The sequence below is a fragment of the Nyctereutes procyonoides genome, unplaced genomic scaffold (assembly GCF_905146905.1).
Source record: "Nyctereutes procyonoides isolate TBG_1078 unplaced genomic scaffold, NYPRO_anot_genome, whole genome shotgun sequence".
Lineage (NCBI taxonomy): Eukaryota > Metazoa > Chordata > Mammalia > Carnivora > Canidae > Nyctereutes > Nyctereutes procyonoides.
The window spans coordinates 58,067,355-58,094,634 of record NW_026575049.1 but is presented as its reverse complement, the minus strand read 5'-3'; the positions used below and the strand labels follow the sequence as shown (position 1 = coordinate 58,094,634).

Below are 27,280 nucleotides of genomic sequence, written 5' to 3'. Positions count from 1 at the left end.
CAAAATTTCAGATATGCAAAAAGAATTAAGTTCTAGAAATCTAATGTACATCATACCTATAAATAACAATAGTTGTTATACACTTGAAAATCTGACAAAACGGTAGATCTCATGTTTTCCTATCAAATAAATAAATATATAAATGGAGACATTTCCTTTTCAAGTAATATGTAGTACATAATACTGCATTTTCTGTTACAACTCTAGGATTCTTTTGAAATATTGTGTTCACAAACTGGATTTAAAGTACTGCTCAGTGATTCTTGTGAGATATTGCAGAAATCATGGCAGAGCAAAGAGCTACATGCTCACATGGGCTCCATACTGATATTCTAATCACATCTCCTGTAGGCTCCTCTTCATCACTGGACAGAACTGACTCAATCTTCACTGCATTTTTCTAACTGTTTTTGAATAAAAAACCCTTCATTCTGGGACTTGGTAACTTTGCATGTTTATAAATCTGGACCCATGCTTTATTTATACTTTAGGCCTACAAAAGGCTAAGAGGAACCTTGTCATTTATAAATTAAGAAATTAAAGCCTTTGCATCTAACCAGAGAGAAATCCATAAGCACTTATTACACTCATCTTCTTTACTTTTAAATACGTATTGATGGGGCAAAGTTGCAACTCAGTTCATTATACACAATTTAACAAAGAATAAAAATAAGCATTAAGGAGATTTCTTCTTCCAGGAAAATGCTTTACATAATTATTCTAAATGCTAAACTATCAGCAAAGACCTGGCCACAGCCACAAAAGATACCCAATATATTTGGAATTCCAATTGCCAACTATATATTTTTTTTCCTGTCTATCCAAAGTCAAGAGGATATATTTTTTATAAACTTGGGAGTAAAACAGAATACCTCCTAATCGAGGCACAGTGAGCAAGTTCCTACAATGGGAAAATCAAGTCTTCATATATTGAGACTAATTTATGCAGGGATGTCAGCTAGTCACATTGAATTGACCTTGCAAATCAGCTAACATCATGCAGTCAGAAATAGTTTCTGCAGGGAAAGCATGTAATTATTTGTAATAGTACCAGTAACATCCAAGGGTAAGTCACATATGCCTTTGTGTCATCTGGTCCAAATCTCAGTCTTCCACGGCTATTCCCTTTACACGATTCTCACTGCTCTGAGATTCATTTATTGCTTTCCATCCTCAGATCTATTGTCTGTTCATTTCAGTTGTATTTATACAAGTACTTGCAATTGGTGATCCCATCATATTTATCTTAGCTATAAATGAAGGCAACATTCTCAGATAACAGAAATTTCACAGAAATATTGTTTTTGAACTGAGATCTATTGTATTCTTTGTATATATGTCCCACAGCATATTTCAAACAATAGATTTTTCTTTTCAGTAAATTGCCCTGGACATGTAAAAAGCTATTCAATTCTAAAGCATTGTTTTTCCATTTTAACATCTCTAAAATCAACAAGAATCTGACATGGTATAATTGACAACATCTTTTCTCATTCTTAGTGGCACATATGATAATGGTGCATCCCACATTAACAACATCTTAAGATTCAGTCAAACATGATCTTTCCCAGTCTTTTCTGAGGAGAAGGAAAACCTTCTTTGATAGAAGACAGCAATGCATTTAAAAAACATATGTTTTAAGACTTGAGCCTAAAAAGCTGTTTAATCTCTTCTACTTCTTGACTATGCAAGTGCTGTGTATTTAAAATATGCACACACTTGATATATCAAGTACAGCTGAAGCCTCTTCTGATTTCTCTTCAAGACCTCTAACACTTTTACAGATTTTTAAAAATCAATCTTGTAATCATTTTCATATTTGTTGTGCCTCTTTTTAAATAACATAGCGCACAAGGTAGCATTTCAATGTTTGACACGAACCTCAATTTCTACTCAGAGGTAAACTAAGAGACAGATCTCTTTGTCTTCCTCTTTTCATTTACATTCCCAGTTGCCCCAGAGCCTGTATCACCAGATAGAACACTCATGATAAACTAATTCTATTTTTAGGTTTCTTGAAACAGAAAGAAGTTAGGCGTTTTCAGTGAAGGGTCTCGGTACAGACTCTGAATCCCATATAAAAGGACAAATGACAAAGAAAAATTTTAAAAATGGAAAGTATAGAAGAGGAAAGAGAAAACTCTACCAGCAGTGTCTTGTCTTATGATGCAAATAATCCCTTCTGTCCACATCAGTATTAACATAGGCGTAGTTTGAGAAGGGAGAAAGTAGACTCATTTCATTTAATCTCATGATTTTTAGCCAGAAGGCTGGCCAGTGGAAGAAAGAGAAAGGCATTCTCTGACAGACCCCAAATCATCATTAATGAGCAAAAGTAGTTTAAAAACAAAATGAGATTTAAAAGACCTAAAATACCTTTTCAAAGTGTTACTATTTACATGTCTTCTCTTGAATTTGAACCAGTCTCTGTTTTCATTTAAACTACTGTTTGCTTGGTTTTTTAAGGGTTCATTTTCCCTTGGTCACTTAGGAAATAGAAATAATCACCAGAATGTGGAAAAAAAAACACTAGCGGCTGAATGCTTAGAAAACTCCTTTCCTAAAATATTGAAATACTTTCCTGCCTCCATGTCTGTAAAGGAAACCAACCTAGAACCAGGGGATTTGCTCAACTCCTCAACAAAACATTCCCTGAGAACCACCACCTCAGCCAACATCATTCTCACAAGAATATTTCAGCCCAAAGGAATAAGTACAATAATATGGTGAGGCATTCAAAGAGTGCCACTTTGTATTCACCAGGGAAAAGAAATTAAGCCCCAAGGTAAAACTGTCAATTACTGTCATTGCTTTGTTGTACTAAAAGAGTTCATCAGTTATATCACAAAGAATTTTAGGAAGTACTAATTTGAATTAAAATATGAAATCTTCAAACTACTACAGCTTTCCCTTGCTCATAAATTAGCTTTTTTTTTTTAAAAATAAGAGTCCCTTCCCTATATTCACCAACTACATGAATGATATATGGGAGTAGTACTAGCAAAGTATTTTCTACTTTTCTTCATTTCCTCTTTCTCTTGTTTTCTTCCTTTCAAAATTACTTTGCATTCTTATTTCAGACATCTGCATCCTTTGGTATCACACTTAAGAATCCAGATAATATGATGGTCATTATGGAAAGCAATCACAGTCTACATTGATGAATGACTATTTACAAAATGATTTCTATCATTTAAAAGAGGAAATGTAATTGAGACTTTAAATTCCAGATAAAATGCCACAACTCAAATGACACTGACTAGCTATGAGCTTCTGGAAGTCACCCACCTGGGGCAGCATGCGATTTTCTTCCTCCAGCTGTCTTACTCTTGCCTCCAGCTGCCTAACATAGGACAAGGTTGATTCTAAAATTAAAAAGAAAGAACTCACATTATACACACAGGTCTTGTTTGGTGCACTGTCAGGATATTTCTGGTTTGATTTATTCAAATCAGGTAGTGACAACATAGACCGTTATTTAAAAAAAAAAAAATTTCTCCCCAGAAAAACAGTAACAAAAGTCATTGAAACCACAAGCAGTTTGAACAATTGTACAATGCTAAGGACAATTAGAAGAATTTATAAGGGGTGAGGTTACAGGCTTTTGTATATCATGCAGCCCTCAGAATGTCAGGCGTTGTGAAGACACTTATTCCCCTTTCTACTTACTTTGTACTTTCAGGGAGCTGTCCCCATGTAAGACTTTTTACAATGTTAATTATCACCAAAATAAATTACACAGGCATATTTAAAAAATAGAAAATTAAAATATTTCCAAATAGCCAGCTCCCTTCATTTTCCCCCCAAATACTTCAAGCCTTAAATTCAACATTTATTCTTCTCATCAATCTCCAGATATTATGACTATAATCCAGAGAACCATTACTAAAGGGCTAAGTGGAGGGGAGGCTAAATATTGACTTTGATTTTGGGTGAGTGTGACAGAGATCTGTTTTTCCCAAATCTTTAGGTAAGCCAGGGGCTGACTTTAAAACTCATTCTTGTTTTCATTTCTTCAGGAGCTCAGGTGTGTGCTGACTGGTGACAATCAGCATTACACCTAGGGTCTGTTCCATGTGAACTCTACAGTTTACAGCTTTACGTCAGGGAATGATTCACAGGTGAAGGAAAGAGGAGTTTCACTTTGAGGAACAATCTGACAGGAACTCTTCTTAAAGCAAAAATATTCAGGTGCATCATATAGCAACATAGCTGCCATTGATTCATTACCCAAGAACACACATATTTCAGGTAGAGTAAAATGTACATGACAATAAAATTCCTCCAGCAGGTTTCCATAGTTAATATTAGAGCAGCATAGCTACTATTAAACCTCAGTGCATGTTCTTCAGCCTTGGAAACATAAAAGAGCAAGGAGCAAGACCAAGATGGTAGTGCATTTAAATGGTAAATATTTGGAGACCCCAACAATTTAAAGTTAGAAAGAATATTGATGTAAATTAATGCCTTGATCTGAAATTCATCATGGAAACTATAATTTCTTTCTTTTTTTTTTGGAAACTATAATTTCTGTACGGAAATTGCTTATATGAACTCAATTCTGTTTTTGTGACCTTCAAAGCAGTAAGATAGCATTTTATTTTCTTAAAATACACAAGAAATTTTGGTCCTTAATTTGCAAATGTAACAATTAAGCTCATTCCAGACAGGTTTACAGCATGTCTGTTTTCACAAACATTTGCAAAAAGTCCCTATCACTGATGTTAATATAACCACCCACGAATCTCACACCAATACGCGAGTCTTGGTTTTGGGCATCCCTCACATAAGACATAAACACAAGGTAAAGGAAACTGAAGACACTTCCTAAAAATATGCTCTCATTTTTTAGCTCAATGAAACGTTAAGAGTTTGCTTTATGACCAAAAAAAGAGGCATAAATGAATAACAAACATATTGATTTCATGAATCTGCTTTACTCCTGCAAATGAATAAGTGATTTGCAGATCATCAAAACATGAATGCAAATTGCCTGATTTACGCAGTTTTGCAAGCCCCACTCTCTACTTTAGAAAAACGATCATTTGATAAGGGCCATCCAAGTGAAAAGTTGCTCAGAAATGTTCTACTTAAGCCATGAACAAGTATAATTTTTTTTCTCCCTTGTTCATAATTTATACCTTATCTTTATTGTCCCTAGACTGCACCATTCCCAAAGCCATGATACTTAAAGCAGCTCAAACGACTCTTTATACACAGTCATTCAGGTGACATTTGGAAATGCCACTGAATGGATTTTAATTCAGTAACTATCTTCTATCACTTTAATCTACTTCTCTTTTTAAAATTTTTTGCAGTTTACATATTGGATGGTTTCACTAAGCCTCTCCCTATGTTAAGGAAGTTCTAGCATGTCAGTTCAAAAAAAAAAAAAAGAGGGTAAATTCCTGATTTTGGAAAACATTCCGTAAGTCCAATTTCTAATGTCAAGTTAAAAAATCAATGAAGTCCACATCTTTGTTTCCAAGCATTCACTGCATATAGGGGGGCAGGGGCAGGAGAAGATAGGTAGGTAGCCCTTTTAGACTGATAAAATAATTGTTAAAGATTAGCTTTATAAGATAAAGGCAAAAGCTAGGGAGAGTTTTGAATTCATTCACTCAGCACCTATCGACTGTGTCATTGGTTTGTGTCAGGCTCTATTGTAGGGCTGGGATGAAGAGAAGGCCAGTGACTATAAGACTCTCATCTCACAGAACACAAATTCTGCTTTAGGATTACACCCCCACATTCTGTGTTCCAGAAGGCCCTGTTGCTCCTGGCTGCCTCTGCTGCAATTCCTACTTAACAGTGAACGGATACCATGATGAGAAAACTCCTCAGGGGATGGGGGCAGGATGGGGGGAACGGAAGAAGAGCTGATGCACGTGCATAAATAAGAGAATTCCCGCTGTTAGTTCTTTTATTCATCAAGAACCTGATTATGTAATTCCTTAATGGGAGTGGAGTAGGCAAACATTTTCTGAAAAACATCACTGGTCCTCAAGTATAGACAAAAAGCCACTCAAGAAACTCCCCAATCCCTCCACTGTGAGGTCAAAGAACAAGAAACGTTTTGTTAAGCTTTAGGATTGAGAGATTTCTTTGTGACTTTCTTTTACTACTCCACAGGCGAGCCAAGCCTGACTACAAGTACATAGTTAAAATAATGGGAGAGAGGGATCCCTGGGTGGCGCAGTGGTTTGGCGCCTGCCTTTGGCCCGGGGCGCGATCCTGGAGACCCGGGATCGAATCCCATATCGGGCTCCCGGTGCATGGAGCCTGCTTCTCCCTCTGCCTGTGTCTCTGCCTCTCTCTCTCTCTGTGACTATCATAAAATAAAAAATTAAAAAAAAATAATGGGAGAGAAAAGACATAACCATTTTAAAATAAGATGTAATAGGATAAAGTGTAAGAAACTCCATGCTTTGGAAATCCATCACAATGTACATCCTACTTATGGCTGAACATTGAATAAAATACTGGAGTAATTTCTTGTGAGAAAGAAAAGGAGCCCCTCTTTTATGCTACAACCTACTGGCCACATTGGCACAACCCCTTCCCCAGCTGCTGCTTCCCTTGTCGTCCTCATTCAAGGAACTTCCAAAGTGCTGTCATCTATAAGATAAGCTGGTTTTCCATTACATGCAGGGAATGAGGACCATGGGTGTGCACTGACCAGAGAAGTATCTGGCAAACACTGGCATTCCTTTCTTCTTAACCGAGGTATAGCTGAAGTAGAGCGCTGTACTAGTTTCAGGTGACAACATAGATTCCAGAACTCTCTACGGTATGCTGTGCTTATGGTGTTCTTTTTTTATTATTAAGTGATACCTGTACACATGCATGCATGCAGCCCTGAATGTGGATATCCTATAATTTGAAGGGATTGTCCCATCTTCCACCAGTGACTGACAGCTAAAGCTTAGATTGCAGAAGTCATCTGACTTTCAGAACTGAGAATGAGGCTCCAGACAGGAAGCCAAGCACTATGTGACACTCTACCCAGATCCACAACGTATTCCAGGAAGACTCCATCTTTCAGAAGAAGATAGCCTGTCGTGGGGAGGGAAGAAGGAAAAGGCAAGGTAAGGTGAGATTCAGTGGGAAATCATGTGCCATGTGAGCACAGAAAGAGAACAGTATTGGCTGCAGTTTGTAGTAAAGAGAAACTGAGCTTCTCAGAGAGATGGAAGTGTAGTCACAGGATAGACAAGGACCAGATGCCAAGAATGATCCTGAGTGGAACGGGAAAGAGGAAAGGGAGACACAGGAAGGAGGAGAAAGGGACATACTGGGGAGAAGGAGGAAAGGCCAAGTCGCTTCCCATAATCCAGGATATGAAAAGCTAACATCAAAACCCAGTTATGCAGATGGTAGGTGACTTGCTTTTAACATTCCCAAGATGTATTTTCTCTTTCCAGTCTAGGATTGAGGACATCTACATACTAAAAAGGCAAAGTGAAGCAAACAATACCCATGTGGAGAAGCAGGCTCCATGCAGGGAGCCCGATGTGGGACTCGATCCCGGGTCTCCAGGATCACACCCTGGGCTGAAGGTGGTGCTAAACCGCTGAGCCACCTGGGCAGCCCTAAATGGCTCCAATTTTAGAACTGGAATGTACCTTAGAGGTTTCCTAGTTCAACCTATCCTTGATCCCTAACTCATTACGGAGATGAGAGGATAACCCCATAGTGTAATAAACTTGGCTGCTAACACAGGAGGTTAAATATATTCAGAAGGTTTTGTTTCATTGCTGGGGCATCACAGTGATTGCCATCTTGGGTCTTTGAATTATTAAATGATATCACACTTCTCACATAGATAAATTCCAAATTCACCCTTCTTCTTGCTGATTTTAGATATTTAGGTGGATTTTTATTTAAAATAACTTGACATTTTCCTTGGACAATATCTGGGACTTGACTTCACTTCGTTTTACCTGAAATGCTTTCAATCATACAAAGTAGCTGGACTTTTTCTCTGCTAGTTTGAAAATACTCTGCTCAAAATGTTAAGCCCTCTCTCTTCCCCCTACTTTCTAAAGTAGCACTTCCCTCCTGAGGGGAACACCCATCCTTGAAATCACCCACGAATTACTCTAATTATTGTACATAAAAGGTTTACTGTTGGTAGTTACTACTATCTGAGGTCTGTCAAACTTCTGAGTGGTTTTGATTAGATGAAGTACCATTGGGTCTTCAAAATTTCAGGGCAGAAAATAAAATCTAGTAGTGGTCCATTCGAAGACAAATTATATAGCATTTGGAAGGACATAAAGGAAGAAAATCACTTGTAAGACTTTTGCGACCATGGTTTTTATAGATGGTAGCTTTTTGGTGGCTCTCTCAGAGTTAGCCCCCTTAGCCAGAGAGAGTCCAATGACCATGTGATTTAAATCTGGAGGCAATCCCTTTGATAAACCCCAACTTCTAAAGGTACTGCTTGGAATAGTTCCAAATTAATCTCACCATCCACAGGCTTTTGCACATTCTTAAAGAAATTACTTATAAAAAAAAAGAAATTACTTCGGACTACATTTAAAAAAAATATTACTGTTCTACTAGTGTTTCTCTTTCTTCCTCAGGCAAGCAAAGGTCAGCCTCCTACTTAGAATTCATATTAGCTCCAGAAATATAAGTGATTACATTTCTCACTAGAATTTGATGCCTTTTTTATTAAAAAAAAATCTTGTTGGAATCAGCATTTTCAGATTTGTCTGGATATTTGCCTCCAACTGCCTTATCATGGGCAAAAATAGGATTTTTTTTTTTTCAAAATGGGAAGTTTGCCCTAAATAAATAAAAAATGATGTCAGGTCTTGCTCCAGTCCATTATCTGTGGGGCTAATTTTACTCTTCTCAGACACTTCCCTCTGTGCCAACCCAAAAGAGATAGGAAATATTTTCCACCCTGTTTCTCCCATGTAGAACCCTGCTCACTGGTTATTCACTGGCCTGATGTTCCCCTAGGTCTCTCCAACACCTTCCCTTGGCCAAATACTCACTCCATCCTGCCTAGTGCAACACTCCTTATTCTTCTATGCATGGTAATATAAAGTAGCTTTCTAAGGATTAGAATATCCCAAGACTGGAATATACTGCTTTGTATGATAGCAGCCTTTATATTATTGGAGGTGTTTGGAGAAGGCTCAATAAGATGCCGCAGAGATTTCTACCTGTGTATGTTTTTGGGCTGTTTGAAGTTCAGTAATCCTAAATTTTTAAATATTTCCCATTCCATGAATCTCTTAGTTTTACTTCTTCTCAACTCACTTGCTAATAAATCATGTATTCAGTGCCTTACGATTTCTCTTTATCTACTTTCTTATATGTGATTTTTTTTTGTTTTCACACTTTTTGCCCAAATATGCTACATGAAAATATTCCTTAAACTTCACACAGTGACTGGTGGCGTTCCCTGCAGGGGTTTAATATGGACTTGCTGATTTATTTTAATATGAAGACTTCTTCACCCAACAGAGAGTGTCCTGCTGTGTGCCAGACGCTGTCCTAGATATAGGGGATACAGGAGCACAGAAAAGTGGTAAGAGTCTGTGAGTTCATGGAGTTTGCATTCTGGGGGGTGTGGGGGGAAGACGGGCAGTGAAAACCAAATACGATGTGTTGTGCAATGAGGATAACACCGGGTACTGCCGTAGCAAGACTTGGGGAAGTACACCTACATTAGGGAGCATGGCCTGAGGCTAAGGTCCAGAAACAAGCCAACTATGTAAAGACCTGGGAGAAGAGAGTTCTAGGCATGACATAAGGGGAGTGCACAGGCTCAGGCTGGGAAACCCCGCATTCTGGAATCCAGTTGTGAAGAGGGAAGTGACAGCCACAGAGAAGGATCTGTCTTGTCACCTTCTTCCACTGCCTAAGTTTTTAAAACGTTGTCCTGTTTTTGTCTTTTATCCTTAGTACTAGATTTAAACCTTTTGACCAACAGGCTTCCCTTGTGACAAAAATGTGCGCACTGTGTTTGGTTCTGCTCTCTTACACACCCCAGTCCTTTTTCATTCAAATTATGTTTCAATCCATAGTAGCCAGGGTTTTCTTTCTAAAATGCTAAGTCTCTTCAGTTCTTTCCCCACTCAAAACTCTGCAGTAACTCCCCATTTTGTTCCTCATAAAAGCCAAAGTCCTTTAAAAGTCCAGCAAAGATACAAATGTAGTGATCTGAAGGGGCACCTGCCCCCCGATGTTTACAGCAGCAATGTCCACAATAGCCCCACTAAGGAAGGAGCCCAGATGTCCATCAACAGATGAATGGATAAAGACAATGTGTATATACGCAATGGAATATGACTCAGCCATCCAAAAAATGAAATCTTGCCATTTCCAACGACATGGATGGAACTAGAGGATATTATGCTAAGTAAAATAAGAGAAAGACTATTATCATATGATCTCATTCATACGTGGAATTTAAGAAACAAAACGGAGGATCATAGGGGAAGAGAAGAAAAAATAAAACAAGATGAAACCAGAGAGAGAGACAAACCATAGGAGACTCTTAATCATAGGAAAAAAACTGAAGGTTGCTGGCGGGGAGGGGAGTGAGGGGATGGGGTAACCGGGTGATAGACATTAAGGGGGGCACGTGACGTAATGAGCACTGGGTATTATATAAGACTGATGAATCACTGATCTCTACCTCTGACACTAATAAGACATTCTCTGCTAATTAATTAAATTGAAACAAAATTAAAAAAAAAAAAAAAAAAAAAAAACAAAGTCCAGCAGGGCCCCACATGACCTGGCCACCAGATAGCTGTTTCACTTCATGCCACCATACCCTGTGCTCCAGCCACACAGCTTCCTTTCTGTCCTGAACACCTCAGGCATGTTCCTGCTTTATTGTGTCCCAGCTTTCTGGAAAGCCCTCCCCCAGATAGCTGCTTGGCTGACTTCCTCACTTTCCCCAAGTCTTTGTCCAGATCACAGCTTCTCAATGCGACTCACTGAGTCCACCTCCTTTAATCCCACCCCCCACCCCCACCTCTACCCATTCCTGAGCTTCATGTCTGTTGTACTTACATTTCTCAAGACACTTCATCACCTTCTATCATATATACAAACCTGTGCACAGAGAGAAGTCCCATCTCTCCCCCTCAGAATGTCAACTCCACAGGCAGGGACCCTTTGTGCTGAGTGATGCCCCCCAAGTGCCTAGAATAGTGTCTGGTACAATTAAAATGTATTGAATGTGTCAACCGAGTGATGCAGGCAGTGCCCTGAAAGGGGATTATTTTATAAAACAGGTCTATACTTTTCAATCACTCCAGGCAAGGCAGGATTTGTATTTAAAAGGAGCTTCATATAAATTCTGCTGTGCCATTTGAGAAATCTACTACAGAACACTAAACTCGGGATAGAAACTTCGCAGAGATTCTCAAATTATGCCAGATCAGGTCACTGGTGGGTAACTTCAGTAAGAAAATCTGAAATGTGCTCTCACCAGGCAGTTAAAAAAAAAAAAAAATCTGTGTTTGTGTGTTGGAGAGGAAGAGAGAACAGGAAAGAGTGGGAAAGAAGGAAAGAAAAGGAGAGAGAGAGAGAGTAGCAGAGAAAAAGAACAGCTATAGGGGTATATAAAAATGGACCATTTCTATCATTAATATCTTATAGTATAAATGTCCTTCAGCTGGAAATCCTCTTCAGTTAGTAAGGCTGCTTTTTGGTTAGCATGGCTAGTGAGGGGAGTTTTGAGGGTGCAGGAGCACACACAGTTGTGGGGTACCGGCAGGTGTCAGCTGAGCCTAAGTTGCTCGGAGCTGTCAGAGAGCAGCTGGATGAGGGTGGTGGGCAATGGTCCATATCAAAACAGGTTATGTTTCTTCAAGAAGGGAAAAACCTGTCATTTCACAGTTAAAGGAAACAGAGCAATGTGCCGTCCTGTTTATTTCAATTAGAATGAAGGCTGAACATACTGCATCTCTTTCCAAGAGTGCGTTGGACAGAAATCATGAGTGCTCTTCTGGTGCCCCACAAGTGCTCTAGTTTTTGAAACAGTCCAGATTTTGTTTCATTTATTTTCTATAAAAGAGTAAAGAGTCAAATGGATATTGAAACCTGACAATTTGCATGTAAGTCAATTTAGAAGTCAGAAAAAAAAAAAAGTGATCCTAACTTTTGTGCCAGAAAATAGTCACCCTAAATTTGTCCTGGTCTCTCCTCTTCCCAGATGAAAGTGCTTTTAAAATGGGAGAAAATGGCACTTGTTGCGTATCTGCGGTCATCCAGCTGGCCTATTCCTTGGTGACGGACACGTGACGGTTTCAGCTTCCATTTCTCTCTCTCTATAAGCTGGAGGCTCGGTGTGGCAAGGTCCTGCCTTCCAGTTCTTTTCTGAGCTGCCTTTTGACCAGCACAGAGCTGTGTGCTATAAGGGGTTCAATAACTTATCATGGAAGGAAAGAATGAATTAATATCCCATCACACTGGTTCCTAAACACTCTGGCTGCTACTCAAAGTTTGTGCTCCTCAGATAGTCTGAAGCAGTTAACTCCAAATACAGCCAGATTCCCAGAATTTCTAGAAAACACACAACATGCAATCTAAATTGAAGTCTGGTTCAGAGGAATTTTTTTGTGCCCTAAAATTGCCTTCACTTTTACTACTCCCTTTGAAAACATCAGCCCCACAAAGGAGGTACGAGGTAAATAGCAATAAACTGGCAAAAGGATGGGGGTTGTATATGGAAAATATTTCAAACTCCAAAGAGCTGTTTAGCATGAGTACCATTTTCACAGCTATTCAGGGTTCAAATGCGTCTTACTTTCCACTGTTACATTGCTGCTGTCCTTGTCATTTCCCAGAGAAAATAACTGCCTTTTCCCAAGGCCAGAGAATAAAAACTGTATCATTTTAATAAACATAACAATTTTCTTCAATGTGGGTGGCCCTCCTGTAAGCGTATCTTGTCAGTATTGTCAATGAATGCATAAGGAAGTACATCTGTAAAAAAAACAAATTTTCAAGGGACAGTAAAACCTATCAAAATGTTACCCTCTTCAGGTAATTATGTTGACTTTTTATGTATTTTTAGATTTTTTATATTTAGATATTTTTTTAAAGCCAACCTACAGTTGTTTCTACTGTCATACTTGTCAGTGAAATAAAATTAATTTTTTATCAAAATTTACAGCAAAGCATCATTAACTTGGATTCCATCATTGGGGAATTCATAAAAACTATGCTCAGTTGAGCCTATATATGCTCTCTGCCCCGGCTATGACAGTTGGCAAAACAAAGACAGTATAACAGGTAGGAATTAGTTCCCTCACATGAGAAAAGCTGTTTCCACAATGTCTTAGCATTATCTGTGCACATACAAAGTCAAGCATATAAATAATGGATCAAGTTAGATAATGGATAGTTAACGAAGATAAAGTTGGAAAGATCACATACTTTGGAACAGTTTTTTGTATGTTAGCTATTTTGGCATATTTATCAAAAAGCACTCTGTAATCTCAGGCGGTTAACGTGTATTTGAGTACCAGCCCTGCACTAAACACTCTTTCCTGTGCTATAGACTTTCACCGAAAACAAAACCAAAAGGGCTCCTCTGCTTAAGGAACATTCTATATGGAAGGCTGACATGCGTACACAGACATGAATAGCTACAGTGCTCTCCCAGATACCCTCCACCACTTAGCTTAGACTTGGACCACCTGAGAACATCTGAGGCATCCAAGTTGAAATCTGAAATGGAAAGTGTCCAAAGTGGAAATGAGCCAGAGGCACCCTCCAAGAACAAAAAGAAGGCTTGAGTGGCCAAGGTGAGGTCAAGAGAAGAGAGAAAAGATCACACTGGAGCAGGAAGGAGACCAGGTGCACAACGTATCAGTGGGCCAATGCAAGGAGCTTGGATTTTTGTACTGTTTGCAGTGAGGAGCCATGATGGAAAGAGGCTTTGCCACTATAATGTGACACAATTGATTTACTTTCAAATGATCTTCCTGGCTGCTCTGTGAAGAAGAGAAGAACACAAGTGGAGTGATGGCTGAGGGGCCTCTAGTGTACGGGGAGAGGACCGTGGGTTGCAAATGAGCCATAGCAGTGGTGCAGAGAGCACTGGCCTCATTCATTGCATCTCCTAGAGGAGGCAGCCACACAGCACATGCATAGATAGAGCAGAGGTGAGGAATTACAGGGGAAGAAAAAGAATCAAAGATATGGCTACGGTTCTGCCATGAATAGGGTTCGTGGTGGCAATCATGAGTTGGCTTTGGAGAAGGAGCATGATTGGAGTCTGAAATCAAGAAATCTACTTTGTTCACATTATGCTTAACATTTCTACTAGGTATGTCAGGTAAGACATGGAGGGAATACACAGATCTGGAGCTCAGACAAGAGACTTGGGGTTTTGGTTTAACCATGAAAGGGAAGACAGAGACCTGTTATAGAAAGGAAGCCTAAGGAGCAGAGCCAGGACTGAGTACAGAAGGCTGCAGAAAGAAGCAGAGTCCCAGGGCAGACACCCCTCCAAAATCTCCCCTCTCCCCAGCCGTGAGCCTCAGAAAACTACCCAGCCTCCCTGGTAGACAGAGTCTGGATCTGTATGACTTTAATTCTCACTTCTGTTTCATTCCTAAGTCCAATCCTCCTACTTTCTTGTAGATCTCCTGCTGCTCCATTTAGCACATCTCCCTCATTCTCTACCATCTGAGACCCCTTGCCCTCCCACACTAATTTTGGAAGGAGGGAGGTAAAGCATAGTGGCTAGCAGTACTAGTTCTGTAGACTTTAATTTTCCCTCATCAAATATGAATATTGCAGCAGATGATCTCTTTAAGACCCACAGTTCCTGGGTAACAATTATTAGGCATTTAACAATAATCCTTACCAGTGGTTTAACCACTAAAGGCAGCTAAGATAGGATTTCCAACAGATGTATATTTCTGTTGTTTCATTTATTTGTTAAACAAAAATTTATGGAGTATCTATCACGTATGAGACCTTGGGGAAGCAGAGAATATTTAAGACCATGTAATGCTCTGAGAAATGAGAGAAAGCACACCCATGTGATAGTATGCTTCTCTGAGGCTTGTTTACATTTTCAAATACTATCCTTCAAGAATACCTCCTTACAGATTTCAGTCCTAACTTTGTACACTTAAAAACTCTTTCCAGTAAAGAAAATCATCAGGTTAAGAAAAAACCATCTTACTATAAAGGAATATTAGCTGATGCCACTGATGAGAACAAAGTACTGAATATTAGCTAAAGCAAGCACTCAAAAAACTATAAAAGTACTACTTAATCTAAATAAAATGATGGTATTCTAACTAAACCTAAGAACAGTTTTTTTTCTGTCATTAGTAAAATTGATACAGGAAATATCTCTCAAAAGTCCTATTAAATACAGCCAAATACAGGGCATCCTGTTTTTCATGTCCTTTGATTTTAGAGGCACTTTGCAATAGTAAAGTAGGGAAGAGGAGGGAAAATTCCTACTGACCTCAAAGTTCAGTTGGGCTCTTCTTGATTCACAAGTATTCAATCATTTTGTCTTCACTAAACAGTTGCTAGGCAACAACAGACCAAGCAATTTGGTCCAGCAAGTAAATCAGATGACACAAATAATGGCTAATAACTTAAACTTGATTTATCATGCATCAAACACTTTGCTAAAAAGGCATATGCATTTTTCACATGCATTAATGCATTCAATCCTCACTGCAAAACTATAAAGGAGGTGTTATTATCCCCATCTTGGAGATTAAAGGCTTAAAGATGTTGAGTAACTCCTCAAAGTCACACAGCTAGTGAGTGCAACTCTGGACTTCAACCTGAGATCTGCCCCAATGAAGTCCACCATCTGTGGCACTGTGAATACTCCCCTTTGCTGGAGGACATAGGTCCTGTAGATAGAATGAAGGCTGAATAAAGCAATTATCAAAGAATTTGACCAGCACCAGCAGAGTCTGATTTAAATTCTCTTATCATCATAATTGAGCACTACATCATCACTCAACTGATGCACTATTGACAGAATGAAAACTGTATTTTTCCCCTAAGATGTAAATCAGTGCATTACGTCTTTGATTTATATGGTGATGCCTTCAAGTAAACAAGAGTCAGCCAAAGTGGAGACACTAAGTTTCATAGTCAACAAAAACACCAAACCATCCCAAGCTAAATGCCTGGATCTGCCAGGTAATCAGTGCACTTAATAAATGTAGATGCTATTCAAAATGCAATCTTTGGAAATGCTCACACACTTCTTACAACCCAAATCTTAGAAATCTTCAGTCTTGCAAGAAAATGATGGCAAAGGCAAAGGGCAGTTTCTCTTGCCTTGTAAATGCCTAATTTTTGTTTTCAAAGTAGCTTCTTTCCTGAATCTCCCCTGGATCCTCTTAAAAAGGGGTGGTGGTGGTGTCTACTTGGTCCCAAATGGGTTGAGTGGGCACTTTAATTAATAATAATAATGTTTTTATACACATAAAATTTCATTCTAATGAAAATTAGAGAATTTCATTCTAATAAGATATCTCAGGGCATGCTGGGTGGAGGAAGCCTGGTCAAAGAGGTATTCCTGCTTATGTATACCTTTAATTAATAATTAACATTATTCTATCCTGGCTCCTCTAGGAATACACAGTTATGGGGGCACCATCACCGTATAAAGAGAATTATAAGTCTATTTTCTCCCTGAGAATCAGCTAAGTTATGCAAGAACTTAAAACGATGCAGTAAAGCAGAGGGCCTGCTAACAGAATTGCTTATAAATACATCCCTCTCCACTCTGTGTATGGCTCAGCTTTCTGCCATTAGCGCCAACAACCCAAATGGGGCTTCTGTTTGAGGCCACTGGGTTAGTAGATTTACCGAAAAAGAGCTGCTTTAAATCATCACATTAGACCCAAGAATGGGACAAGATGAATTGTTTTTAATTTCCATTCTGTCCTTAAGTACCCAGGAACATTAAGGTAGAATAAAACAATATCCCACGGCCCATGTATATTCAAATCCATAAAAAATCATAGATACCTCTTATACTTACAAATATATATACCTTTTCATAATGAGCATTTTAACAAACTGATCTATAGGTAGATTAATCTTCTCCACCTAAATAACAACTCACTTGAAATTTATTTTCCTATTGCCCTTTATGCAGGGATGACAGAGAAGTCAATCTATCATCAAGATACAGCAACTTCTCTTATTCCATCACTCCTATCAAGCCAAGAATTTAGCTCTAATATACATGGAGAAAAATAAATTACTTGGAAGGAGTGCACATAATAAATCTGAAGACAGTGCACCTCAATCTATGTAAATAAGATCAGCCCTATTTTTATAGAGGCCTACAAAAATACTTGTATTGTGATCAACACTGTCACGGAATATTTGATACCTACATAGGGAGGGGGAAAAAAAGCTTCCAAGCTTATCCAAGTCTTCGACCTCAGGTCGGAGAAGATTCTATCCCAGGAAGGGAGTAGCCAATGGAAATGTCTCAAACCCACCAGGGTCAGGAACTGCATGTTACTATCTTCTGCTCACTCGGATCGAAATAGCAAGCAGCTGCACAGTGGCTCTAAAGTTAACGTTAACACAAAGCCTCCCTGGACCCCAACCCAGCCTCCTTCCCAGGGGCTGGATTGGGCCTCCATTTCTTACCCTGTCAGAAGCTACCTTCTGTCTTGCTCTTCAGTCTCCTGGAACTGAGGCCTATGTTCCCTGCCCAGCCACTCTGGGTGTGGGGGTCCAGTGAATTTCCTAGCCAATTTCCAGGATATTTCACAGGGTCTACTCTTTGGTGTTTGGGTCTTCTGCAGGACTTCAGCATCACAGCAGTATGAGCTGTGCCCACTGTTTAATTTATTCTATTGTGTCATCAGCACCTGGAAAGTACATGCCATCTTTCTTTCAAGACAACATTTACTGATAATGTGCACTTTTAACTGGCCTTTTATTTTTTTTAATATTTTATTTATTCATGAGAGATGCGGGGTGGGGGGGGGTGAGGCGCGCAGAGACACAGGCAGAGGGAGAAGCAGGCTCCCCGCTGGGAGCCTGATGTGGGACTCAATCCCAGGTCTCCAGGATCATGCCCTGGGCCGAAGGCAAACGCTCAACCATTGAGCCACCCAGGAGCCCCTTAACTGGCCTTTTAAAAGTTACTCTTAAATAAAAGGTTTCTAGCTTTAAAAAATTCTCTTACTACTATAATGCTACTATATTATACATTTTTATGCATTGTTTTCACAGTAAAATGGAACATGTCAGATCCAAAGTCTTAGGATATTCCTCCCTGGACAAAGGAGGACTATCTTTGGTCAGGAGATTTTGCCTAACTCATCCCAACCTTCTGTACTCCAGTAAACGTATGTAACGTGTACAGGCACAGTCTGCTCTGACAAACTAGATTCCAGGCTCAGGAACTGGCCCTGGACTCAAGCCACAAACCCAAAGTCAGGCCAGGGAGTGGAGGGAGCCCTGTGCCGTTAAGGAAAGCAAAGACCAGGTAGGAAGGCAGGTGCTAGACCTTCAGAGGAGGCATGTTAGGAACAAAGCTCAGGCTTGGAGATTACTGGGGTTGCCCTGTGCCTGGCGTCCAGGACCAGGCATCTTTCCTGTTCATTTGCTTCTACTTACTTTAACTGCAAGTCTTCCAGACAGTTCTAGCTCCTATCTGGCCCTGCTCTGTTTGTGTAATATTCTCTTTATGCAATTGTAAGAATGACTCCCTCGAGGACACTCATCTGGGGTCTGGTATAGACAAGTAGTGAAGAGCTGAAATGTTGGTGCCAGGCTGCCTGAGTTTTAATCCTGGCTCTCCCTGCCTTCTCTGTGGCCGTGATGGAGTTGTTAAACTCTTGTGTCTCCATTTTCCCACTTGTAAAATGGATTAATAACACCTCCTAGGTGGAAGATTAAGTAAGTCAACTAAGTGTATGGCACCTAGTACGGTAAACCCCGGCTGTTAGTATTACAGGCCTCCCTTCTAGGGCCAAAGGTGGGTTTTGATATCACTGCCACCGCTGGCACCACACTGGCTCTCTGCAATGGAACAGATTGCTTGCTTTGCTCTGCCCTCCTCAGGGCCACAATGGTGGAAAGGACTATGCTCAACAGTTGTGTCATCCTCCCTGCCACATGCATGATCTTCGGCCTAGCTTTCTCATCTTAGACCTTCATGGGCTGCTCGGTCTCAGTCATCCACACACTAACACTGGCAAGTAAGGCAGCTTTCACTGAGTGCTCCCTAATTACTGCATGGAGCACTGGGCATCAGCAGAGGAAATCTGCAAAATGGGAGTGAAAACCGATGAATACAAATAAGTAAGATTAAAAGGAAAGTAAATGCCCATGCTTTGAAGCAGTACTGATTACATGATTAAATGTGCCCCAAATTTGTCCCAAGAGTGTTAGGAAACTGGTGAGTTACACTCCGATTGTTAATCAACACTTTGTCTAGGTCACAACAAAGGTCACCATAAATAGTAGATTCATCTATTCAATGAATATTTGAATGTTCCAGAAACTGGGAGATAGGACAGAGCGAACAATAGATAACAACAGATAAGAAGAAAATCAATAATTAATGTCAAATGTGTCATGAGAAATGAAAGAACCACTGAATGGTCAGGGAAGGCCTCTCTGAGGAATGGGCATTTAAAAACTTAATACTGAATGAATGAGAGCCAGCCATGATTTACAGGGTGGACCTTCTAGTTAGAGGGGTAGCACATGCAAAGGTCCTGTGGTAGAAATGAGTGAATTTTTTTTGTTTTTTTGGTTATCAATTGAGAGTACAATTAGAAGACTTAAGCAGCAAATCTATACTGCCTCAAACCAGCTTGGTCATGAGAGTCATGTGACCTCTCCCAGTTCTAAAATTCCATAAATGGGCACCTAGGTGGCTCAATTGGTTAAGTGTCTGCTTTCAGCTCAGTCATGATCTCAGGGTCCTGGATCCAGTCCGAGCAGGGCTCGCTGCTTAGCAGAGAGTTTGTTTCTCCCTCTCCTTCTATCTCTCCCCCCATTTTGTATGGATGCATTCTCTCTCACTCTTGCTTCTTTGAGATGAATAAAATCTTAAAAAAAGAAAAAAAAAGTGACATATCTATAAGTACACATAAGGCAGATTATACTGGCTCTAGCACTTTGGTCTGATTATACAAACATGCCAGATGAAGGCATTTTAGTAGATGACCTACACAATACAGCAGTAATCAGTCTTCACTAGAGAATGAAGAAGATGGACCGGATTCTAGAAACTTTGTGATCTAGTCAAAGAAAGAGGAAGTAGCATGATAATCCCCCATCTTCACATCAAAAGGACCAAAGGACTCAGGATGGACATGATGTGGACAAAGTAGAACCAGAGGTTACATAGTACCAGGCAAGCAGATCCACGAACCACCTGGAATTTTAAAAATTTTGATCCCTTTTTGCAAACTGAGACAGAGATCTTAAAAAGTTTAAGTTCCAAAGACTGTTTGAGAGCCTCAGTCAGACTACTCTCATGGGGGCTTTGAAACAAACACCCTTTTCAAGTCCCTTCTGAAAAACTCATTTCCTATTATGAACACAACTCCAATATTTCAGGTAAAATTTCCTCTTAATGAGGAAAGAGAAGAGTCTGGGGACAAATGAACTGGGTTGCTTGGCTAAGTATTTAATTTCCCACTTAGCTTTCCAAGTCGAGATAGACAGCCTTAATTCAAACATTAATATTCATGAAAAAATGGCATAATGTTTCATTTGGAGAGAGGATTTGGGGGAAATGCTACATCCAGCAACGCCAGCTTAGGCTTTCTGAACTGCCACATGCTGGTGTAGGTGTGCTCCTTAATACAGAAGGAAACCTCCAATTAACATGGAATTTATTTTGTGAAAATATCTTTACAGATAAATTGCTCAAATAGATGGCTCGGAAACCATAGCAACTATATATTTTAATTAAAGTTTGCTGCTTCAAAGGAAAATCTTACATAATTGGTACCTACACATCTTTGCTGAATTGGCTTAGCTATGGGAAATACAGGCTTTCAATAACAGGAAAAGAAAAATCTTCCACTTTACCATCTTGCACTTACTATGTACATCTCTTATACTCCATTAGATAGCTTGCATTAATTTTCTGATATGCATGAAGCTAAGATTTGCTCTATGAATAGAAAGTCCGCTTGAACACAAAATAGAAAAAAAATTATAATTCTGACTTATCAGCCAGAGGTAAGACACAAAAAAGAAAAAGACATTTTAAAAACCTTTTGGCAACTATTATTAATACTTCTAATTTATTGGATGGCAATGATGTCTGTTTACTATAGAAAAGTGCCATTTTGCCATTTTGTGAATAATGCCTGAAACAGAAGTGGGACTCTTGAACCACACATTTACTTAAACACTTGTGTGCATTAACCATGTGTCTTTACAGAAAACAAAAACAAAAACAAAACAAAACAACACCTAATAGAATATATTTAACAGAACATCCCTTTACTATGTACTTTTGGGATACTTTCTGTTTTACCCCCATAATAATATCATCACAATTCAACAGATAGGGTAGATGGACCTAGCAAAGGTTAGTGACTCTCTGCAAGTCAAGTATGAAGATTGTGTCTACTCCTACAAGCCAGTCCATACCTTCAAAAGAATTGACCAGTTAGCCTCATCGACAGCTCTCAATTTTTGTAAATAATAACAAAGCCAAAAACCACACTCAAGTGAATCACTGGAATGATCTTTCTATATATTCAACAGAACCAAAGGTCTTTTGTGTGGTTCCTTGGACCCAGTTAAAAGCAGAACTACAATTCCAAGGCTTTGCCTAACTAAATATAGAAGAGAAAAAAAATGCAAGATGGGATAGGACCATTTGGTCTCTGGCATCCAAGAACAGCTTATAAAAGAACCACAAAAGTGTCCATATAAGTATCCTGGCAAAGATGAATGGTTAAAAGCTATTCAAACCATGGGTACCTGGCTCGCTCAGTCAATTAAGCGTCCAGCTCTTGGATTCATTCAGTTCAGGTCCTGATCTCATGGCTCATGGGATTGAGCCCCATGTTGGGCTCTGTGCTCAGCAGGAGACTGCTTGGATATTCCCTCCCCCTACCCCTTCCCATCACCACCGCCAAATAAATAAATCTTAAAAAAAAAAAAAAAAAAAAAGCTAACCAAACCAAATTTGGCATGGAGACAGCTCTTAGGATGATTCCAAATGAAAACTTGACATTTATTTTAATTGTAATTTATAATCTCATTGGCAGTCAACTAATCCAAATCTCTAAATTCTTTTAACAAATACATCTCAGAAACGTATTAATTATTATGATTCTTAATTGTTAACATCACATTCTCGTCACCACTTGATTGTGGTCCCAGGTCTCCCAACACGGAGTCCACCACTGAGCAGGCTTATCTGTCCATTCCGAGCTGGGGAAATTCCAGCTTAACCCTCAACAGGGAAGCTGGATTTAGGACTCTGTCTGTAGCTATTCTACATACGTTCATCTTCCTAGGTCCTACCTATCGACCTGCCGCCTCAAAGAAGGAGTTCTCAGTATCGTCCCCCTTACAAAATGCACTTCCCAGCACACAGCAGGGTTTCAAAAATATTTTGAGTAGGTTTGATTTGCTTATGCCTTTGCCCACTGTCCATTTTCTTTGCAAAATCTACAAATCCCACATAATATTGAATGAGGTGGCTCTCAAAACCCACTGTCTCCGCAGTACTACCCTTCCCTACGTTAGCTTGTAATGGTCATTTCCATCTCTGAATTCCTACCACACTTCCCCTTGACTCAGGGAAGCTCTAGGTCAATCCATACAGGGTTCCATTCTCACGTCTCCATACTGTGGTCTTACCACCCCAGTTGCATACGTTCCTTGAGGGCAGGAGCTTGGTTGACACCCCAAAGTCTCTGGTACGATGTTAGACATGTGGTAGAAATCACATAAATGCTTGCCATCTTAGTAAATATTGTCTTAAAGTCATTACCATAAGTAGATTCAATCACTAAAAAAGTCACGTTTACTTCCACCATTTATTTTATGAAATTTTCCCAATCCCAAAAGACTGCTGGAAAGAAAAAAAAAAAAGTCAAGCTGTTCTTATTTATGCAAAATGCAGTCTGATAAAACAATTAGTATTTTTTCCTACTCTTGATACAAAATGTTTAAACAGATTGTATTTGAGGAATTACCTCAGCCAACCCCATGGGATGTGGGGTGATGGGCAGAAATCCAGAAGCTTATTTGTAAATCAGATATTTAGAAAGAGGAAAACACTTTCCCACTGAAAGAAATGCCCTATGAGGGGGTAAGTTTTCCAGAAGTCTTTAAGAGATGAAGTAAAAGGGACAGGAAGAGAAGCACGTGTGGAGAGGTGACTTCATACCCACCCTCAGGGCTCCGAGAAGGGAAGGAGGAACAATTGCAGGCACTTTCCACACCCCTTCCTCTGTGCTGGGATCTGGGAAACAGGGACCAGTGTTCCTCTGCCGAGGGACAGGAAATCCCTAACAGCAATGGAGTCCCTAGCATAACTTTAAAGAGGAAAGAAAGAATGAGAAACCAAGTTAAAGTTGAATGGAAGGAGCTGACCCAACCGGACAGGCAATTTGTGTATCAGTGGCCTCATAAATGAAGGTAGACAGACTTGAGGGTACGCTCAACTGGCAGGCATCTGAGAAACCGGACCCCAGTCTTTCTCAGATTGTGAGCTTCCAAACTCCAGATCCCCTCTCAGTGGGTTAACGGCTGCTTGAGGGGAGGAAAGGACATTCCATGGTCAGTCAGTTTGAGAACCACTAGGCTAAATAAAAATCAATCATAGGTTATCACCGACTACCTTAAGATAATAATGAATATTGTAAATCTCAGTGATGTGGGAGGGAGACACACCATACAGCATTCTCCGAACTATTTTAATGCAGAATGCTTTTTACAAAAGGTAACACTCCGCAGGTCATAGGTTAGAAAATGCACATCAACCCATCCTCTGCATTTTACAGATGAGGAAACTGAGACCTAGAGAAGCAGAATAATTTCTTGAGATGGCAAGGTTATACGTGGAAGAGCAGGGGCCAGAACTCAGGATTTTCCTACTCTAGGTCAGTGGTCTTTCTTCTGTGGCAACGCACAACTTCTAACTCCAGCTCTGATCACAGGTTCAAGTGTGTTGGCGAGCTGTGCCTCAGCCCCTCCTTCTCTCCTCCTGATCCTGAGGCTCTGCGCTCCATGGCTAAATGCCCATGCTCATTGAGGACTGCCCTTGACTACTGTCCCTAATTTATTCTACTTAATACCTGGTCCAATCTCAGCTGCCAGCACACCCGGATCTCTGCAGATTACCTGCTGCCAGAAGCCTCATCACAATGTGGTTGATCACCAGCCAAAACACACCTGCTGCCCTTAGCGGCCCTCTTCAATAATGATCACTGCTTGCAGCAATACCATCTCCTGATCCCACAGGCTCCCTTCACAGGCCCAGCCCTAACTACCTGCCTAGAATGCCCCCTGCCCCCCTCATTCCCCCCCAGGAAGGGGGGAGCTCTGTTGGGTCCAACCAAAGTCCCTGCCCTCCCTGTGAATGTCTGGTACTCACATTCCACCCCTGCTCCTCCACCACCCACCCACCACCCACCCACCGAGCTATTTGTTGCCACAGGCAACATCCTGTACGATGCCTGTAGGACAACCCTCTGCCGCAGCAAGTATCCATGGCAACCAGATGGGGCCAGCAAATAGAATTAAAGTCCACAGATAATTCCCCAAAGTTAGCTTAGCCAATAGATGATTTATCAGAGCAGTGAATGTTTGGCAAAACTGAGTAGAGTGGGTTCCAAATCCTCTTCGTTGCACCACGGTCTGCTGGGCAATGACATGCCTCGAAGTGAGAGCAGGGAAGGGAGAGGCAGCAGCGCTAGCCTTGCCTGGCCTCAAGAACAAAACACTGCCTCGGAAAGGAAGCAAACGAGGCCCCATGCAAGTCAGAATGCCAGTCCTCCTTATTCCCACTTCAGATCCACTAAAGTTATTGGTGGCCTATGATGTGCCAGGTAATAGAAGGAATATAAAGAAATAGAACACCCATGAGATTTGCACAGGCTAGTCAGCCAAATAAAACTGCTATGTATAAAATGATAAATATGCTTTAAATGGCTATTAAAATAAAAATAGAAGGCAAAGTTATCACACAAGGGAACATGATTAATTGCCAACTGGCTCATACAAACAATAATAGCCATGAATGTTCAGAGCAATAATGAAAATTCCTCATCTGTGAGCATAATAAAAGACTTTTAAAATGCAAAGGGCAATAAGATCATCTGACTCATCCATCCGTCCTTAAAATGGGCATGTTAAGACCTAATGCATGTGGGGCTTCAATAAGATGGTAGATAGGAAGCATTTTATTGTTTTTTAAAGATTTTATTTATTTATTCATGAGAGACACGGGGAGAGAGGCAGAGACACAGGCAGAAGGGGAAGTAGGGTCGCTGCAGGGAGCCTGATGTGGGACTTGATCCCAGGACCCCAGGATCATGCCCTGAGCTGAACACAGATGCTCAACCACTCAGCCACCCAGGTGCCCCAATAAGAAGCATTTTAGAAGCAGAAAGAGCTCTACACACTTAGCCAACATGCTTCTGTATTTCAGGATCAAACCACAGGCTAACAAGTCTATCCTTTCTATACAATATTTCAGAAACAATATGTCAATTCAGTTTTGTGACTTGTGAATATCATCAGATTTTCAAAATTTGAGATGAATATAATTAGTACATAGAAGGCACTCAATATCAAATAAATATTAAAATTAAAGTGCAAAGCAGATAGCGTTTCCTTCTGTGAAGTTAAAATCCTTACAATCACTTTGCAAAATGGACACTCATAGAGCAAATCATCTTTCCCACTGAGACTGTATCATAACTGGGTATTTGTTTCTGATTAAGGATTCAGACTTATAGCTATCACAAATATGACCTACAATCTTATAAAAGCAAAGGTAAAATAATCATAAGTACAATCATGGAATACTACAGTTATTCTTCAAACTCTAGGATAGGAGCATCATGCATAGTACACATTGATTAGACAAAGGGCCCTAATGCCTCATAAATTGTACCCATATCACAAAAGACAACCCTATTACACTATAAATCCAAGCCCAAGCTACTGTGGTAACTATAATCAACGTTAAACAATTATCAATGCTTTTTTTTTCTCTTTTGTCTTTTTACCATGTCTTCAAGTGTTCAAACATAGTCCAAGAAATTATGACTTAGGATCCCATTTTCTCCTGAACCATGTCTCATGACAGACAGAGATTTTCTAAATCATGTCATCAATGGAGAGCTGTCATTCAAGAAAAAGGTGCTTGGCAGATATTTAGTACTGGTAATGATAGTGATGGTGGTCCAAAATTAGTCTGTAGGTCACCATTACTGCAACACTGTTCTTCATTGCCCCAGACTGCTCGTTTCTGTTAAAGTCAGAAAACTAGATGCTCCACAACGCACCTAAATCATACCACCAGGAAGTGCCCCTGACACCCCATCACCTACTGCAGTTTCCAGTTTAGTTCAACTTCTGAGTGAAGCAGTGCTTCTCGAATATCAACGTGCATTCAAATCATGTAGGGATCTCCTTACAGTATAGATTTGGGTGCAGGGGTTCCGGGCTGGGCTGGCACCCTTGTGGCTACCCTCTGAGATGTGCTACTAGGGATGCTGGGCTCCCTGCTCCGCCCGGCGCTGGCTCTGAGAACCTCAGCGAGTTACACAGCCTTCAGATCTGACTTGCATCTCCAAAGGGGAAATTCTACTGCTACGCTTTTGGAATTACTGTAAAGATAAATCGAATTCACATAAAAGCTTCTGACACATAGAGTCTCATTAAATGTTAGTTACCTTCCCTTTACTGCAAAGTCATTAAAAACAATCCCAACCACAATGATTAAGAGATCATTAGCTTGAGCTTTTAGAAGCCGTCTGGAAGCAACTCTCACCAAAATTGCTAAAAGCCACCAAACACCAATATCTCATGTTTTAGCACTGATGAAAAGTGTCAAATGGAGAAAGGCATTGAGACCCGAGGAATGGTATGAATTATGCAGTGTGGCTGAGGGCAGGAGAAAAATAGGAAGCAGGCGAAGAGGAAGGTGGTCCCCAGTGACGGACTCTAGAGTTCAGGACATCCGAGTTTGTATTCCCTTTACCTCTCTTTCCCTCAACCTCATCACCAGACATTACCAGGAGTTCCAAAGAATTTTAGAAACTGAAACAACATACAAAGC

General features: G+C 40.1%; 1 protein-coding gene across 1 annotated transcript in view; it reads right to left on the bottom strand.

Annotated features, from left to right (window-relative positions):
• CCDC85A (coiled-coil domain containing 85A) overlaps positions 1-27,280 on the bottom strand; it is a 191,173-nt gene that overhangs the window by 34,439 nt on the left and 129,454 nt on the right. The window contains 1 exon segment of the mRNA XM_055329278.1: positions 3,289-3,365. Within this exon segment, the coding sequence (XP_055185253.1) occupies positions 3,289-3,365 (77 nt within the window).